Raw genomic sequence first — 16,335 nt, 5'->3', positions numbered from 1 at the left:
GCAGTGCCCCTCCTGCAGAGGAAACTTGCGGCCCCAATCTCTGGCTCCCACAGCGCTGTGCACGGAGTTCCTGCTGGCTCTGGGTTCCGGTCCTCTAGTAGCTCTGTGTGCTTCCACTAGCTACAGAACCTCTCTGAGCATCAGTGTATTCACTTGTAAAGTAAAGGTGAGCAACACAGTACCCTTAGTTACAGGGCCGTTGTGGGGATTACGGTATAAGGTGCATAGTAAGTACTCAGCGAAGGTAAAACTCCTATTCTTGCTTGCTACAAGGTCGTCGATATCTCCCACAGTCCCTAGTTCAGGCTCAAGTATGTTTTGTGATTTTATGTCCTACTGTGTTCCTCACATTAATTAGCCCCTGGGACTTTATAGATTAATCACCTCGATTCCCATTCTTTAAGTATGCAGAGGCACAAGGGACCCAAGGTCTTAGGTCATCTCACCGAGGAACATACGCCTGGGACTGCTTTTGCTAAGATTGACCAGTGAGACCTGGCAGCGAGAGGGCCAGATCCAGGGGCGCGCCGCCCCGCCCTGGCCTGAGAGTAGTGCTCTCACCTCCGGAGACTTCTAGGGCGGGGCCCGTCAAAAATGGGGACGCGGAGAGGTCAAATGCCTGGAGGGGGCAGTAGCGCACGTAAGGTTAGGACCCAAGCTCTGCTTGGGGTTTGCAAAGGCCGGTCGCTCCGTCCGGTGGGGAGGAAAGGGGCGTCCTCAGCCAAGGCCCTAAGGGCCGGGCAACCTGGCCAGTGCGTTTCAGCACCGGCGGGCGTCTTCGGGGACCCTCCGGACTCGGTCAGGCGCTCGTGGGCGCCAGAGCAGAACGGGAAAGCGCAGACTGCAGATGCCTCTGGGACGCCTTCGTGGAACGTTCGCCTGCCCAGACCTTTCCGGCCCGACCTCCGAGAAGCAGTTCCAAACCACCGTGCAGGTGCTATAGGCAGCGCTCGGCGGAGCGGCGGCGGCCACTGCGTGTGTCAGCGCGCGGTCCGGGTTCCCAGATCGCTGTCCCCGGGCGCTCTGGTGCTCGGAGGTCAGCCGGCGCCGCGGAGGGCCGGGGGCGCGTGTGTGCGTGTGCTGGGAAGGTGGCCCTCCCCGCGGCCGCCGCAGCGCCAGCGCCTCCCCCTCCCCCGGCGCGCACGGCTCGTCCCCGTCCCTGGAGGCGGCCCGAGCCGCCGCGGAGCAGCCTCGCCTTCGCCTCCCGCGTTTCCTGCCGCCCGCCCTCCCCCGGCGGGGCTCCAGCGGCTGCCGCCTAGCAGCTCCCGGCGGGAGAGCGGTTCAGAGCGCTCACGGAGGCGGGCGGAGGCGGCCCGGTGCGGGGCTGCCGCGCTGGAGAGAGGCGCGCGCGGAGACGCCGGCCCCCTTCTCCGCGTTTGCTCGCTTGCTCCCCGCCTCCCGCACTCCGCTCGCTCCCACCCCTTCCCGGCGTGATTGATCCGTCACGGGCGCCGCCGCTGCCGCCGCCGCCGCGGCCGTTCTGAGCCGAGCCGGAACCCGAGCCCGAGACTGAGCCAGGGCCCGGGCCGGCGCCATTGCGCGGGCGCAGCGGGGAGAGCTTGGCGCGGGGCGGCGGGCCGGGCCAGGCCATGCGGGCCGAGTGAGCCGGCGCCCGCAGCCCGCGGCGCGGCATGGCTTCCCCGCGGAGCTCCGGGCAGCCCGGGCCGCCGCCGCCGCCGCCACCGCCGCCCGCGCGCCTGCTGCTGCTCCTGCTGCTGCCGCTGCTGCTGCTTCTGGCGCCCGGGGCCTGGGGCTGGGCGCGGGGCGCCCCCCGGCCGCCGCCCAGCAGCCCGCCGCTCTCCATCATGGGCCTCATGCCGCTCACCAAGGAGGTGGCCAAGGGCAGCATCGGGCGCGGTGTGCTCCCCGCCGTAGAACTGGCCATCGAGCAGATCCGCAACGAGTCACTCCTGCGCCCCTACTTCCTCGACCTGCGGCTCTATGACACCGAGGTGAGTGTCCGGCTGCCCGTGCCGTCGGGGCTTCGGGGGGCAATGGGGTGGGTGGTTTGGCCAGAGCCCCGATTGACCGGCCGGTGCCTGCCGAGGGCACCGCGGGCTGGTGCCCAGTGCTCAACCCCCGCGGTCCTGCTGGGCTTGGCTGGCATAGCTGGTAACATTTGCCGAGCACCCCCTCCTCTGGTCTTATGTGTGTATGTGTGTGTGGGGAGGGGTGGGGGTGAGACAGAAGACTAGGGTCTCTTTTGACCAGAGAAAAAGGAGTGGAGAAGGTGGGGGCTGGACCCCCAAAGGCCTACATTGATTGCCTCTGCCCCAGGTCCCGCTCATGGGGCTGCCAGGTGCCGAGTGGGAGGAACAGGCGCAATGACTGCATACTGGGCCACCCAGGGCCGGAGGGGCCGCGGGCCTGCTCACAGACCCCCAGGGAAGCCGAGCCGCGCTTTGAGGTCCAGAAGGCTCCGGAACCCGAGGGGCTTCAGCGTGCAAGCGGGCGGGCGCGTGGTGCGCGCCAGCAGCTCTGAGCCCTCACGGCGCGGGCAGGTGTAGGGCCACCGGCTCTGCAGCGCTTCTTCCTGGACATGCCCGGCGCTGCCTGTGGCCAGAGCGATTTCAGAAGGAGATCCCCCGCCTCGGGTTAGTTGCTCAGAGTGCCCTGGCAGTTCTCGTCCCGGACGTGTGGTGGTGTCCCGCCGCGCAGCTGCTGTTGGCCAGGCTGCTGCAGGCACAGTTTCTCCCGGCTCAGACTTGAAGCATCCTACCTAGTAGCCGGAGCACTGACTTGAAAAGCTGTCCTGAGTGCAGCCAGAGAGCCAAGAGCTTTCCATCCCAAGACCCCCTCCCCACGCCCTCGGTTTGGGTTCTGCCTGAAGCCCCAGAGCGGACCTTCACCGCCAGCCCGGGGCTGGAGCGCGCGGAGCGGTTCTGGAGGAGCGATCGCTGGACGCGCAAGGTCGGGTTTGCGAGTTTTCCCGGACTGAGCGAGTCCCTGTGCTTCGGCCACGGCGTTTGAGACGCGGCCTGAAGGGGGCAGTGATTTCCTGTGCAGTACGCTCGTTGGCGCCTCTTCCACCGCGCCGAGCGGGGCCGAGGCGCTGGGCTTGATCCTGGCTTCCTGGGACTCTCCAGGTGCTTCTGCGGGAGTCCAGGTGCAGAACCCTTTTGAGAGGAGGGTCGCGCTACCGCGCTGGTGGTACAGTCTGGGCTTCCTCTCCACCTCGGTCGGGACCTCTTTATGTCCCCAGAGAAAGAGCTGAATCTAGATTGTATCTTACTCCCTGCCTCCCCCGCTTCACTGGTAAATCAGCTTGCTCTGCGCTGTAAATAAAAGGTGAAGGAAACGGTGGCAGCTGGCGGCGGTGCGCGCAGGCTGCTGCAGGCGGAGAGGCGTCCTCTGCCCCAGAGGATGCAAGCTGACTGGCTGTGCAGGGCTAACCTGGTGTGAAATCATTTCCGAATGACATTCCTGTGGCCCTCGTCTTTGCCCAAGCATCTCAAGTTCTGTGGGGGCACTTGTCTGGCACACATAAATGGAGACAGCAACGCAGTTTTACACGGAGGCATATCTTCTTGACAGTTTCTCTGTTGCTACCGCACATATTCTTCTGGAGGGGTCATTGCAAAGCCGGTCCTTTGGGGACAAACACATTTTTAGATAGGGCAGCCCTGCTTGCATCATCACCAAGTATTGTCAGCTGCATAATGTTTTCATCATCAGTTTCTTCCCTTTAGAAAGCTTCCCTGAAAGATATTTCATACTGGCCTGTTTGTGGCAGCAAAGAGATGGGTGTTTCATTTCAGGGTGTGGGTTGAAGCCTTTACATTTTATTTTTCGAGTGTGTCTTGATGACTTTCTGAGTGAGAGGACCCAAAGTCAAGAGGATGAGGCAGTCAGAAGACTCTTCAATTCGTGGGAATATTTAGAAAACAGTGGGAAGGAGGACTGAAGATAATTTTAGCCTCGTGCAAACAGAGAAGTGTCTCTAGCTTTTTGAAGAGGCCCACAGCCAGGGCTTTGGGGTAGGTGGGGCCTGGGTTTGAGTGAGAAACTGGTTACTTTCCGTCCTGGATGACCTTGAGCTGGGTATTTAATCTCTCTAAGCCTAGATTTCCACATGAAAAAGGTGGGAATATTATGTGTACTCTGCAGGTGACATGCAGCTTAAGGAAGATAACAGGCCAAGATAGAAGATGCCCTGAGCTGGCAGGCTCAGCGGCCAGTGCTCTGGCTGTAAGCACTAAATAAATGTTTCCTGCCTCCCTTTCTCCTCTTTCTCCCCCTCCCCCTCCCCCTTCCCCCCTCACCCCCCCTCCTTCTTCTCCTCCTCCTCCTTCACCTTTGTCTTCGTCTTCTTCTTTTTGAGACAGACTTTCACTCTTGTTGCCCAAGCTAGAGTGCAATGGCATGATCTCGGCTCACCACAACCTTCATCCCCCTGTGTTCAAGATATTCTCCTGCCTCAGCCTCCTGAGTTGCTAGGATTACAGGCATGCACCACCACACCCAGGTAGTTTTGTATTTTTAGTAGAGGTGGGGTTTCTCCATGTTGGTGAGGCCGGTCTCCAACTCCCAACCTCAGATGATCTGCCCGCCTTGGCCACCCAAAGGGCTGGGATTACAGGGGTGAGCCACTGCGCCTGGCCCCCTTCCTTCATTTTTATTTGCTGTGAATTCACAAATAAGACGCTGTGGCTTTAGATGTGATAAAATGGTCACAACTAAAATATTAAGCTGCTTCTTTCTTTTTCTTGTTTTCGAAGTCTTACGGAGAAACAGTAAAGTTATCACCACAGAAAAAGAAGTCTGGCTAACAATCAAATATTATCTCCTGCCATGAGGTATCACATTTGGGAGAGGGTCTAGGTGATATAATTAGTTATTTTTTCAAGTGGCCTTGTCTTTAAAGTAGAGGTGCTTGTTCCCTGAGCTGGAGTGAAGGAAGGATCAGTCTAGGTAATTTGCAGCGGATTGGCTGTCTTTGTGGATACTGCCTAATTATTTGCCGGCTGTGTCACATTGTTTGTAGACTTGAACATAGGGTAGATGTGGTGAACAGATTTTGGCTGGATTTGTTGATATTTGCTGTCAGTCAGTGGCCTCAATAGCCAGTGACTGTGGCTACCAGTATGGACCTTTATCCATATGGTCTGCAGGGAGATGGAGATTTAGCAAGGAATGGGTTAATCTGGTCATTGAGGACAATCTGTCTCAATAAAGGAGCCTCCTACATCCAGATTGACTCTCTTCTGTAAGTAGAATAGTGGTCGGTTTTCAAAGCCCCACTGAATGCCATGTGTTGGTAAAAATGAAACAGTCTAACAGAATACCTGCCTGTCAGAACCTCTGCTTCTCTGGTGTAATGTCAAATGGCTACAGCAAATACTTGTTTATATATTCCAATGAGGATTTGAACAAGCAGAACAAGTGAAAGTACAGATAAAAGAAAGCATCAGAAACTATGCAGAAACATAGAAGTTACTGTACCAAGAACCTGGGCTAAAATGGTTATTGCCCTGAGTATTATATTTTAGCTCTGGGCTTCCCGGCAGTCAAGGTAAAAAGGTAAATGTACCGTGTTACTTATATATTTGATTTTAAAAATTTGAGAGACAATGTCTTTTTTTTTTTTTTTTTTTAAGAGCTGGGGCTCTCATTCTCTTGCCCAAGCCAGAGTGCAGTGGTACATCATAGCTCACTGCCACCTTGATCTTCTGGGCTCTAGTGATCTTCTTCCTGCCTTCAGAAATATTCTCCATGTGGTTCTTATTCTTTGGCAGTCACATTAATAAGATAATATAATAGCCAAGGAATAAGTTAAAAGTAATGCTGGTTTTTAAAATTTGATTAACATTCATTGTGGAAAAGCTGAAAATTACAGAGAAGCATAACAAAAAATAATTGCTTGTAATCCGTATACACAAAAATAACATCTAATAATTAGTATCATTTCCTTCCAGTTGCCATTTTTTATACTATTTGATATACTTGATCATACTCCATGTACTTGTTTATATTTTGTTTCTTTCAGTTAACATTGTATCGTGGGTTTCCCCATGTCCTCAAATCCTCTTGTAAAGATGATTTTTTGGTGGCTGTATACTATTCTATCCTGTGGTGTACCATATGTATTTAATCATTCCCCCGCTGTTGGACTTAATGTTTCCCACATGTTACTATCTCAAATCATTCAATAATAAACTTAGGGAAAGTCCAGGGAGCCAAAAAGTCCAGTTCAGGGCTGCAATGGTCAGAAAGACCACTCTGATGCCTAGATCCAATGTGGAAATCCCAGTGACTGGAGAGCGTGTCTTTTTTCTTGTGTGACTTTGCCAAGTATCTGTCCCGTTATTCACTATGCTCTAGAAAGGCTTTAAAGGACTGTTGAATTGAGGCTGTGCTTTCTTAAAAGGTCTGAGTACAGCTCAGCAGGTGTTTACTGAGCACCTACTGGAGCTGTTGATGCTGCAGAAAAGTGTTAAACATAGCCCTGGGCTTGAGAGAGGCAGCTGGTGAACAGAGAACAGGGCAAGAACGTATTCATCATTTCCAACGCAAGGTAGAAAATGATAGAGATGGTTGCATAATTCTGTGAATATACTAAAAACCATGGAATTATACACTATATATATATATATAAACATTACCCTTTTAAGTTAATTCTCAGTACAGATTTAACTGTATTAAGTCTCAATATAGTTAATTAAATATCAATACAATAAAATATAATTTTTAACTTTTTATTTTATTTAAAAATAAAAAGATAGGCTGAGTGTGATGGCTCATGCCTTTACTCCCAGCACTTTGAGGGGCACTGAGGTGAGTGGATTGCTTGAGGCCAAGGAGTTCAAGACCATTCTGGGCAACACAGGTAGACCCTGTCTTTACATAAAAGTTAGCCTGGCACAGTGGTATGAGCCTGTGGTCCCAGCTACTTGGGAGGTTGAGGCAGGAGGATTGCTAAAGCCTACAGTGAGCTGTGATTGCACTGCTGCATTCTAGCCTGGGCAACAGAGCAAGACTGTCTCAAAAATAAAAAAAAATTAAATTAAAAAAAAGTTAAAAAGAACCTGACCTCTTTCAGGTTCAGGCTTACGTCATCTTTGCGGCTGCACCCCCACTGCCAAGCATGCTGCCTGGCCCTTAGTGTGTGGTTTAGTTGTTGCAAGTGACAGAATCCCAGCTTTAACAGGTTCATCAAACTGAAAAAACCTGAGGTGTGCTGTATTCAGGCATGGCGGAATCCAGGGGCTCAAATGATGTCTTTAAAAATATCTTCCTGTCTGCCTCTTGGCTTTGATTTCTTCTGTGTTGGCTTCACTCTCAGGCAGGCTCTCCCTATGTGGTGGCACAGATGGCCTTTAGAAGCTGCAGGTTTACGCACTTCCAGTTTAGAAACTCCAGTAAGAAGAGTGTTTCTTTCCCAACTGTTTTAGCAAAAGTGTCAAGCTTATACCTCATTGGCTTGAATTGGGTCATGTGTTTATCCATGAACAAATCATGTGACCCTGATGGGCCAGGCCTGGAACTTCTGCCCTCCTTTCAGGATGAAAGAGGGAGGTGAGGTCAGCTTCACCCAATCACATGAATACAGAGTGGGGGAGAGGTGATTCCTCCAAGGAAATCAGAGGCCATTGAGGGTGCGTATATTAGTGGGACAGATCACAAAGAGCCACCAAGGCAGGCAGTTGGGGAGTGCTAAATTGAAAAAAGAAACAATAGAAGCCGGGGGCATTAAGAGAAAGGGAAGATCATATTGGTCCAGAGAGACCTCCTTGAGGAGAAGATAGGCCTGTAAGAGTGAATATAAAGTTGACAGAGAGAGGTGGGGGCTCTGGAAAATGGACGTTGGATACCAGGAAGTGTTTCCAAGATCAAAGATGGAGGCAACAAAGTGTGCAGTATGTTTTTGCCCAAATGCAGATGTTATGTTTTTGTCCAAATGGGGGGTACGAAAGGTAGCTGGTGCTGGGTGTGGACGGCCTTGAATGTTGTGTCAAGAAGGTTGGACTTTAATCTGGAGCTGCAAGGAGCCACAGGAGGACTTTGAACATGGGTGTGATCCTATCAAGGCTGGTGGGCATGGAGAGGCTGGACTGGAGACAGAATGAGCCTGGAGTCAGAGGGGCTGGGAAGCTACTGTAACAGTTGACGGCAGAGGAGATGGGGCCTGAATGGAGACAGGGAGGCAGGAGGGAGTGGTGTGAAGAATGGGTAGCACTGAGACCCAACGTGGCAGGAGGGCAACAGAGAAGGAACCGATGTCTGGGGAGGGGGTGTGTGTTGTTGGCAGAACAGTCACTGGAATTAGATGCACTGTAGGGGAACAAGGAGAGAGGGTCCCTGCAGGGGTGGGGCCACATGCTCACCTCACACCTGTTGAATGAGCCCTGGCTCTAGGGTCAGGAGACCTGGGTTTGTATCTTCGTTTGGGTACCCGTCACCTGCTTTGTGACCTTGGGGAGGTCTGTTTGCCTCAGTTTCTTCACCTATGAAATGGGGTTGATATACTAACTGCCTTATCAGGTGTGTAAAGGGACAAACAAGAGACCCAGGTGACATAATCCAATCAATGCTGGATACACTGCCCGAGCTCAGGAAATACTGCTACTCTGTTGTTCCCATTGTTACCATTTTTGTGCAATCTGGGGATTGCTGTGCTGACCTCACAGGGCTGTTATAAGGAATAAGTGTAATGGGTGAGGCTGCTCAGAGCCCCAGGTAAACACAAAGCAATGTGGCAGGTCTCTTGTTTTCTAGTGCTGTGTTGTAGAGAAGGCGTGCTGGCAGAAGAGGGTGCAGACACTGAGGCCTTGACTCGTGTGTCTCCCGGCATGTCTTTCCTTCTGCCTTGTGTCATAGCTATGTTTGTCACTTTCTCCTCTGCTGGCCAGCAGCTCTCGAGGGCAGGGCCAGTCTCATCCCTCAGGGCCTTATGGGGCTTATTGTGAGCTATTGTGAGTAACTGTGAGGAGCTGAACTGGTGCATCCATTGGAGTCTGCTTTCTGAGTTAGCATCCCCTGGGGTGGTTGATCTTGTCACTTCCCCAGGGTTTTCCTCCCTCATTTAAGGACTGAGGTGGTGCCACATATCAGGGTTAAGTGGACTACTGAGCTGTAGCTGCCCTCTGCATGTGCCCACCAGCACCAACCCCCAAGCTCCCCAATATGAGGGAAATGCCTTGGCCACACCAGCACCCCAGAAATTCCTCAGACCTAGCCAGGCACTCATGGGCATACCTTCTCTGTCCCCAAATTCCTTTTCCAAGAATGAGTTGCGGTGGTGGGTAGAACTGTCTAGTGTTTGGTATTGGCCTAAGAATTTTAGCATGCTAACTTTATCTTTACAGGGAACTTCTTTGTGTATTTGGCTTTCCCTCCCTGTGGGCAGGGTAACATCAACTTCTTCGTACAGAGATCTGAGATCTCAGCAAGGAAATTAGCAAGCTGGAAGCCCAAGATAGTGATGCAACAGGGGTACTAAACAAACAGTATGTAGGATATATGTCTTTTGTTAGTTAGGGTGGATGAGGCTGTGCCGCATTAACAAACAAATCCTGAAATCTCCATTGCTTAACACAGTAAACTTATTCATTGCCCACACAAAGTCCAGTGTGTGTCAGAGGTCATCCTGGGTGGCTCTCCTCCAGGTGATAATGCAGGGATCCCGGCCACTTTTGTACTGTGACTCTCCCGGTAGCTCATGCCTGTAATCCCAGCACTTTGGGAGGCCGAGGCGGGTGGATCACGAGGTCAAGAGATCAAGACCATCCTGATCAACATGGTGAAACCCTGTCTCTACTAAAAATACAAAAAATTAGCTGGGCACGGTGGCGCGTCCCTGTAATCCCAGCTACTCAGGAGGCTGAGGCAGGAGAATTGCCTGAACCCAGGAGGTGGAGGCTGCGATGAGCTGAGATCGCGCCATTGCACTCCAGCCTGGGTAACAAGCGTGAAACTCCATCTCAATTTTTAAAAATAAATAAATAAATAAAAGAAGAAGATAGAAAAAAATCCAGAGGGAAGGCACACTGGACTTTTAACCACCTTCACATGGAAGTGTCACATGTTATTTCTACCCATATTCCATTGGCCAGAAATAGTCAATGGCCAGCCTAATGACAGGAGACTGGGAAGCATAAGGAGCACATGGATGCCATGGACATTTGTGATTGGGGGTCCTTCAGGAAGGAGATGCCAAGATAGACTTGTAAGCATAAGAGATCTTGGAAGCCATACCAATGAAAGATAAACTAGGTGAGGAAATGCTCTGTCCATGATGCTGTTCTGACACCTGAGGAAGGAGACGGGGAAGGAAGGAGAGTTGGGTAGAAAGAGTCTCAGACTGGAGTGCAGTTCTCAAAAAGTCTCGGTCAGCAAAATGGTGAGCTCCAGAGCCAAGATTGCCTGCTTACAGGAGTTTCCTCTCAGACCCAATGAGCCAGGCTCTAGAATCCCCACCCAATTCAGTCATTGGCTGAGGTCTACCATGGGAGATTTTGCTCTTAGCTTGAAGGCTGTGGCAGGCCTTGAAGGTGCTGCAGCTGATAACCATTAGCTGATTGCATCTCCTCCTGTAGGTTCCGTCTTCAAAGGAGGGTGGGGCCTCCGTGGTTGGCTGCCATAGACACTGCTTGTTTCTTCCACAGTGCCATACTACTTACTACACCAGGCCCTGTTCTAGGCTCTGGGATACAGAGATGGATGAAACACAGATGCTGCCCTTGAGGAGCTCACGGTCTAACAGGTGGTCAAGATTGACAAAATCAATTACACGTGGCATGGCCCGGCCACAGGTGGGGTGAGCAGAGGATGTGGGGAAGGCGTTCCCCTTCTCCAGGCACTTGCTTGGTCATCCTCCATGTTGCTCGGTAGTGAAACATAAGTGACTTCTTATCTCTAACGTTTTTTGTTACTTAATTCGGTTTTAGGAAGGTGAGGAAATTTAATGGCATAATTTGCCCAGTGAGCCGCTGGGTTCTCTCTGCTACTTTCTTTTCTTCTTCTTCTTTAACGTTCTGTAACTGTGGACAGTGAGGCTGGTGAAATGTCTTCCTCTCTGTACCTGGCCTTCCAGGGATGCACCGAGGAGCCAGGCTGAAACTGTGGGCGTGTGAGCCCCAAACAGGGTTAGCATCTGGGTTTGGTGCTGGGTTTAGTTGCTGAGACCACAGGGAAGTCTTTGCTGCTCTCTGTGAATTTGCAGCACTGATGGAGGATCCCCGCCCCACTGATAGCACCAAAAGGGCAGACACTGGGTGTGTCTGGTTCCTCTGTGGTACCCCTAGGCACTGTCTCAGGGCCAGGCACAGAGCAGGAGCTCAATAAATATTTATCGAACAAATAGATCTAAAAGCCTGGATTCCAGCTTTCCAGTTCTAAGAGGATTAATGGGCAGAGTTTTAACAAATGGAGGAAGTGCTTTGTATGCCAAGCCATGTGGGGGTGAGCTTTCTGCTTGCTCTTTATTCATTCTTTTGAGTTCTTATTATTTGGTGCTTTCGGGGGCTCTGTAGTTGTGGTGTGAAAAGAGGAAAGGGTGCTTGGATGTTCCAATAGAAGATTTTGTGCAAAGCTGATGTCATTCTCTTCTTCTCTGACAAATACATGCTGCATCCTCCAAGGTATATCAAAACCTAGGAAATAAATACTTTCCGGCTTCTGAGAAGCATTATGGTTTTAGGAGGTCAGTTTATTGGAGCAATACGCTAACCAGTGGACAGAGGACTTAGGAAACAGATTCTGATATCTCACTCTCACCTCCAGAGAGCATGAAAGCCGAAGGAGGCTAGACTGGGCTCTGGTCCTAGTAGAAACTGTGGGAATGAAGCCAGGTCATCAGCCTTGGTGAGTCAGGTGGTCCAGTGCAGGTCTGGGCATAGTGAGAAAAGATGTGCCCTGGAATCTCCCAAGAGCAAGGCTTCTTCCAGGCTCCCTGCTCCTGGGCCAGAAGCTTCTGCTCTTTATCCTTCTATGACCAGCACTGACTCAGGAACTGGGTATGCTCAGCTTGAAAGGGACCATCTCTCTGATGGTGACAGAATAGTTCTGGACCCTGAACTAAATAATCAAGTTTGTTAGAATACTGAGTAAAGTACGAGTAAATTGGTTATGAGCTGGAGTTGAAGAGTCTGAAAATTCTTGCCTGTATGAATGAACGTTGAACACTTTTTTGGGCTGATTGGGGCATTCTTTTGCCAATTTTCTACTTTTCTGGTCTTTTTAGAATAGTCTAATCCTGGAAGGATGAACTGTCATTGTCATCTAGAAAATTAGTGGTAGATCCAAAGTAGTGAGTGAATGGACACATCTGTCTTCATCAATGCCCATGTTCCACAGCTGCTGGCGGAAGCAGACCCCTTTTCCTGCCATTTGGCAAGGACATCATCAGTCACTCTTCAGATAAGATCTAGCCAAAGAAGGACTTTGTGGAGTGGTGCATTATTGCTGCTCTCATGGTACGGGGTCAGGAGGTGGCGCAGAGAAAAGTGATGTTTTCACACTCTTCTTTGATCCACTTGACTTTGTTCAGAGAAAACTGATTTTGAAACCAACAGCCATACTTAAAATAATCATCACCATATTATCCAAATCATCTTGTTTCCAGAACTACCATTCACCAAAACCTTTCTGAAAAATGCCCAGAATTATTCGAGGGATTTAACTGGCACATGGGGACCCGCATGCTCACTCTGGGGCAGATGAACAGAGCCCTCGCGAATGCCCCCACCCAGCCCAGCCGAAAGCGTGCCTTGGCTTTGATAAAGGGAGAGTTGGCTTTGTTGTCATTCCACAAAGCATCCTGTGGAGCCCCACTGACCCTTCCTTCAGAGATCCTTCCTGGACTCTGGGAATTCTAAAAACTACGGGAAGTCCTTGGAGAGCTTCTAATTTCGTGATCATAAACAAAGGAGAAGGAAATGGAAATATTTAGTTGCAGTGGATAGATGAAGAAAAAGAGACCAGAACAACATCAGCTCACCTTTATGCAGTGCTCACTCTATGCTGGCGCCTATGTCAGTGCTTTGCAGCATTCATTCATTTAGTCTTCGCTACAATCCTACGAGGCCCTTACTCTTATAGTCTGCATTTTACAGATGAGGCTTAGAGAGCTTATGTGACTTATGTAACATCATCACAACCAACCAAGAGTCGAGCTGGGATTTGAATCTGGATGATCTGACTTTGATCTCTGCAGCTTTTGCTCTGAGTAAACCACCATCTTCATATAGTTATCTTCCACCCATAAAAGCGAGCAGCAAGTTTGTCAGTAGCTGATACTTTTTTTTTTTTGCTTGCCAATTTCACCCCCAACTGCTTGCATCTCCCTCAGATTCAACCTCACCCTCTCCCATTTCTCTGTCCTCCCACTCAGTCATACACAGCCAACCCTGCACTCTCTACTCACTTTAAGCATGTCTGTCTACACACCTGACTCACACAGATCTGCTCTCTATCCCCTGGCACCTGGAGAACTTGTCACTTGCAGAACTTGTCACCTTCAGTTGTGTTTACTCAGGGTGACAGTGTTTATGTCTGGGTGTGTTTCCTGATAGATCATCTCAAGGGTAATAGTGGTGCTTCCCTATGAATTTGGGCTATACTTGCTAAGCACCTACTTGGTGCCAGGCCCTGGGTTTGTTACAGGGCATACAAAGATAACTCCAAAATAGCTGTGCTTTCAAAGGCACATGGGAGGAGCCCCAGGGATTGTTACCACACAGCATGAGGAGTGTGATGATGTGGGTGGGCACCCCAGGTACAGAAGACAGCTAAGACCACTCACTCAGCAATCTGGTCCAACGGCTCCCAGCTTGATACCCTGCAGTAACTCACCATTGTTCTGGGGATGGAAACACAGCTTCTCCCACAGCCTTGCAGCCCCCCTGGGGTCTGCCCTGCCCACTCCCAGCATTGCTGCTGAGCACTGTCCCTCTCTTCCTCGGGCCCAGCCACGTGGTCCTTTCTGTGTCTTAGGTGAGTGTGCTCCTTCCAGCACAGGGCCTTTGCACAAGCTGTTACTGTGGTCTGGAATGCTCTTGCCACCTTTCTTCATCTTTTAAATCCTCAATCAAGTGTGCATTCTCTGTCCTCCCCAATTAGGCAAAATCGCCTATCAGGTTTTCTCTAAGAACTGTGAACTTCCCTTTCTAGTGCTTATCACAGCTGCAATTTAACTTTTGTTGCATTATTTCATCCCTATTGGTCTCCCTCCTGTTCCACAAGGGGACTGTGAACTCCACAAGTGCAAGAACTGGTCTGTTTTGGCTCACCATAATGTCCAGTGCACTTTCTAGCACATAGCAGGTGCTCAGTAACTATTTATAGACTGAATGAATGAACACCAGAGGATTCTGAGTCCAGTCTTGATGTTTATAAACGGCACGCTAGTTTGTTTTTCAGTGCATGTGGGGTGTGGGGGAGACAGCTGGACACTGTAGAAAGACATTGAGCATCAGTCAACCTGCGTGTACATGCCAACACTGCCTGTTCCCTGAGCCCCAGTGTCCTTGTCTGTGAGATGGGGATGATACTCTCTCTGAGAGTTATTTTGAGGGTTGATCTGGAGCATTCATGTAAAGCATTGAGCACAGTGGTCCACACTGAGTAGATTTAATACTTTTACTGTTATTTATTATCATGTATATGAAAATGTGAAACACTATGTAACTGTGTAAAAACTGGTTCTTATTTCAGTGGGGATTGTGTGTTTGAGGCCAATGAAGAAGTTATAGTTTGTGTCTGAGCTTCACTGAATGGGGTTTTTAAGGTAAGGGATGTTTTTAAGCCCCATCCATTTCTGGAAGGATTTGAGGTGCACCGAGAGCTCAGTGGTGAACCCTTCACTGGCCCTTGGGGCTGGTGTCCCCAGTGAAGTCTTTATAACTCTGCTTTATAATCACTGCTCGTTATTGTCTATTGCCCCACCTGGCTGTGAGCTGGGCCAGCCCATGAGGACAGACACAGCATCCGTTTGGCGTCTGCCATGGCCCAAAGCCTGGGACAGAGCATGCACCTGGATAACGGCAATGTGTAGGCACTCCAGAATATTTGTGAGTGAATGAAGGTCTCTGTGTCTGGAGCACCCAGCATGGCCCCTGGCACATTGCAAATACATTTTGCATGAGTGGTGCTAAACACAAGGTAAAAGAGAACAATTCTGAATAGAGTCACCACTGAGCCCCTAAGTGGAACAGACAGAGAAGATGTTGTTGGGCATCTGTGAGGAGTGGCTTGCTCCAGTTGAACACTGGATTTGGAAGCAAGAGAGAGACGCTGCGATGTCCCTGTGTGATGAGGACACATTTCCTTTAGGCTCCAGAGACAAATCTTTTAGGTTAGAGGCAGGGCGGTTCAGTGGAAAGAGCTCTGGATTCTCCATGGGTGACCCAGTGCTGACATTCTAGTGAATGACCTTGAGCCAGTCATTCAACTTCTCTGCACCTTAGTTTAATCATCTATAAAATGAGAATAGTAATGTCTTCTCTGCTTTTTCATAGAGTTATTGTAGAGATTAGGAAGAGAGAGAGAGAGTGAGAAAGGGAGAGAAATAAGATTGACGTGAAAGGGCTTTAGGAGGCTGTGAAGAGGTGCAGCTATAAAAGATGCCTGAAACTAAACATACAGAGTAATTAATTCTGGGTTGTTCTCTCAGGACCATTGGATATTTCCAATGACATCTTTATAGAAGACACAGGATGTCATTCATGTAAGTGATTCATTTAACCCCCTAATAAAGGAGGACGCTGTTGATTATAACACTCTGAAAGCAGTTCTTCGGGGGCTGAGGTTTTGTGACCCTAGCAGTCTGTCTTACCAAAGAATCCAGAACAAGAGGTAGTTAACATGTTTCCTCTCATCTGTCAAATGTCTTCAAAAGTCAGTCATCTGTCTTTCGCAGGTGTCAGGCCCAAGGCCATCCACTGCCAGGCTATTGATCCGGTCTCAGGGCAGAAACTTGGGGGCATGAAAGTGAGAGCTGTCTTCTGTAAGTATCAATTTGGGATCCCGGCCATCAGTGGGGGCCTAGACCTCAAATCATGAGGGGTTGCTAGTTGGATGGCTGGGGCAGAGCCTAGCCCAGCGGCTTAAAATATGAAATACCCAGACTGGGCCAGTCCACTGCAGCCCAGGAGTGGGCAGCTGGAATGCCTTTGTGCTGGGCTGTTTTCATTTTCTCCAGAAAGAGTTTGACTTCTCCAAGCAGATGTACAGGTATTTGATGGAGATCTCAGGGTTCTGGACCAGGCAGTGTGGAAATGATGAATCTGGCTTGAGAATTTGGGGGTACCATTTGCTAGCTGGCTACCTCCTCAGAAGGAGAGCACCTAGGCTCCTGTGGACACTGGGTTTTTAGACCGTCAGATGAGCTTTGACCTG

The 16,335-nt window shown here is 50.3% G+C and overlaps 1 protein-coding gene across 2 annotated transcripts in view; it reads left to right on the top strand.

Annotated features, from left to right (window-relative positions):
• The first annotated feature begins 1,155 nt into the window (after positions 1-1,155).
• Positions 1,156-16,335, top strand: part of GABBR2 (gamma-aminobutyric acid type B receptor subunit 2) — a 423,612-nt gene continuing 408,432 nt past the window's right edge. The window contains exons 1-2 of one of the 2 annotated variants that reach the window (XM_078373143.1): positions 1,624-1,952; positions 4,326-4,465. In XM_078373143.1, the coding sequence (XP_078229269.1) occupies positions 4,448-4,465 (18 nt within the window). In that variant the 5' untranslated portion in view covers positions 1,624-1,952; positions 4,326-4,447. Of the gene's footprint in view, positions 1,953-4,325; positions 4,466-16,335 lie in introns of both variants that reach the window. The other variant, XM_035253005.3, reaches the window with a different exon arrangement.

Source organism: Callithrix jacchus, chromosome 1 (genome assembly GCF_049354715.1).
Source record: "Callithrix jacchus isolate 240 chromosome 1, calJac240_pri, whole genome shotgun sequence".
NCBI classification, from domain to species: Eukaryota; Metazoa; Chordata; class Mammalia; order Primates; family Cebidae; genus Callithrix; species Callithrix jacchus.
Note: the sequence above shows the minus strand (reverse complement) of the source record. Positions and strands in the feature narration are given on the sequence as shown.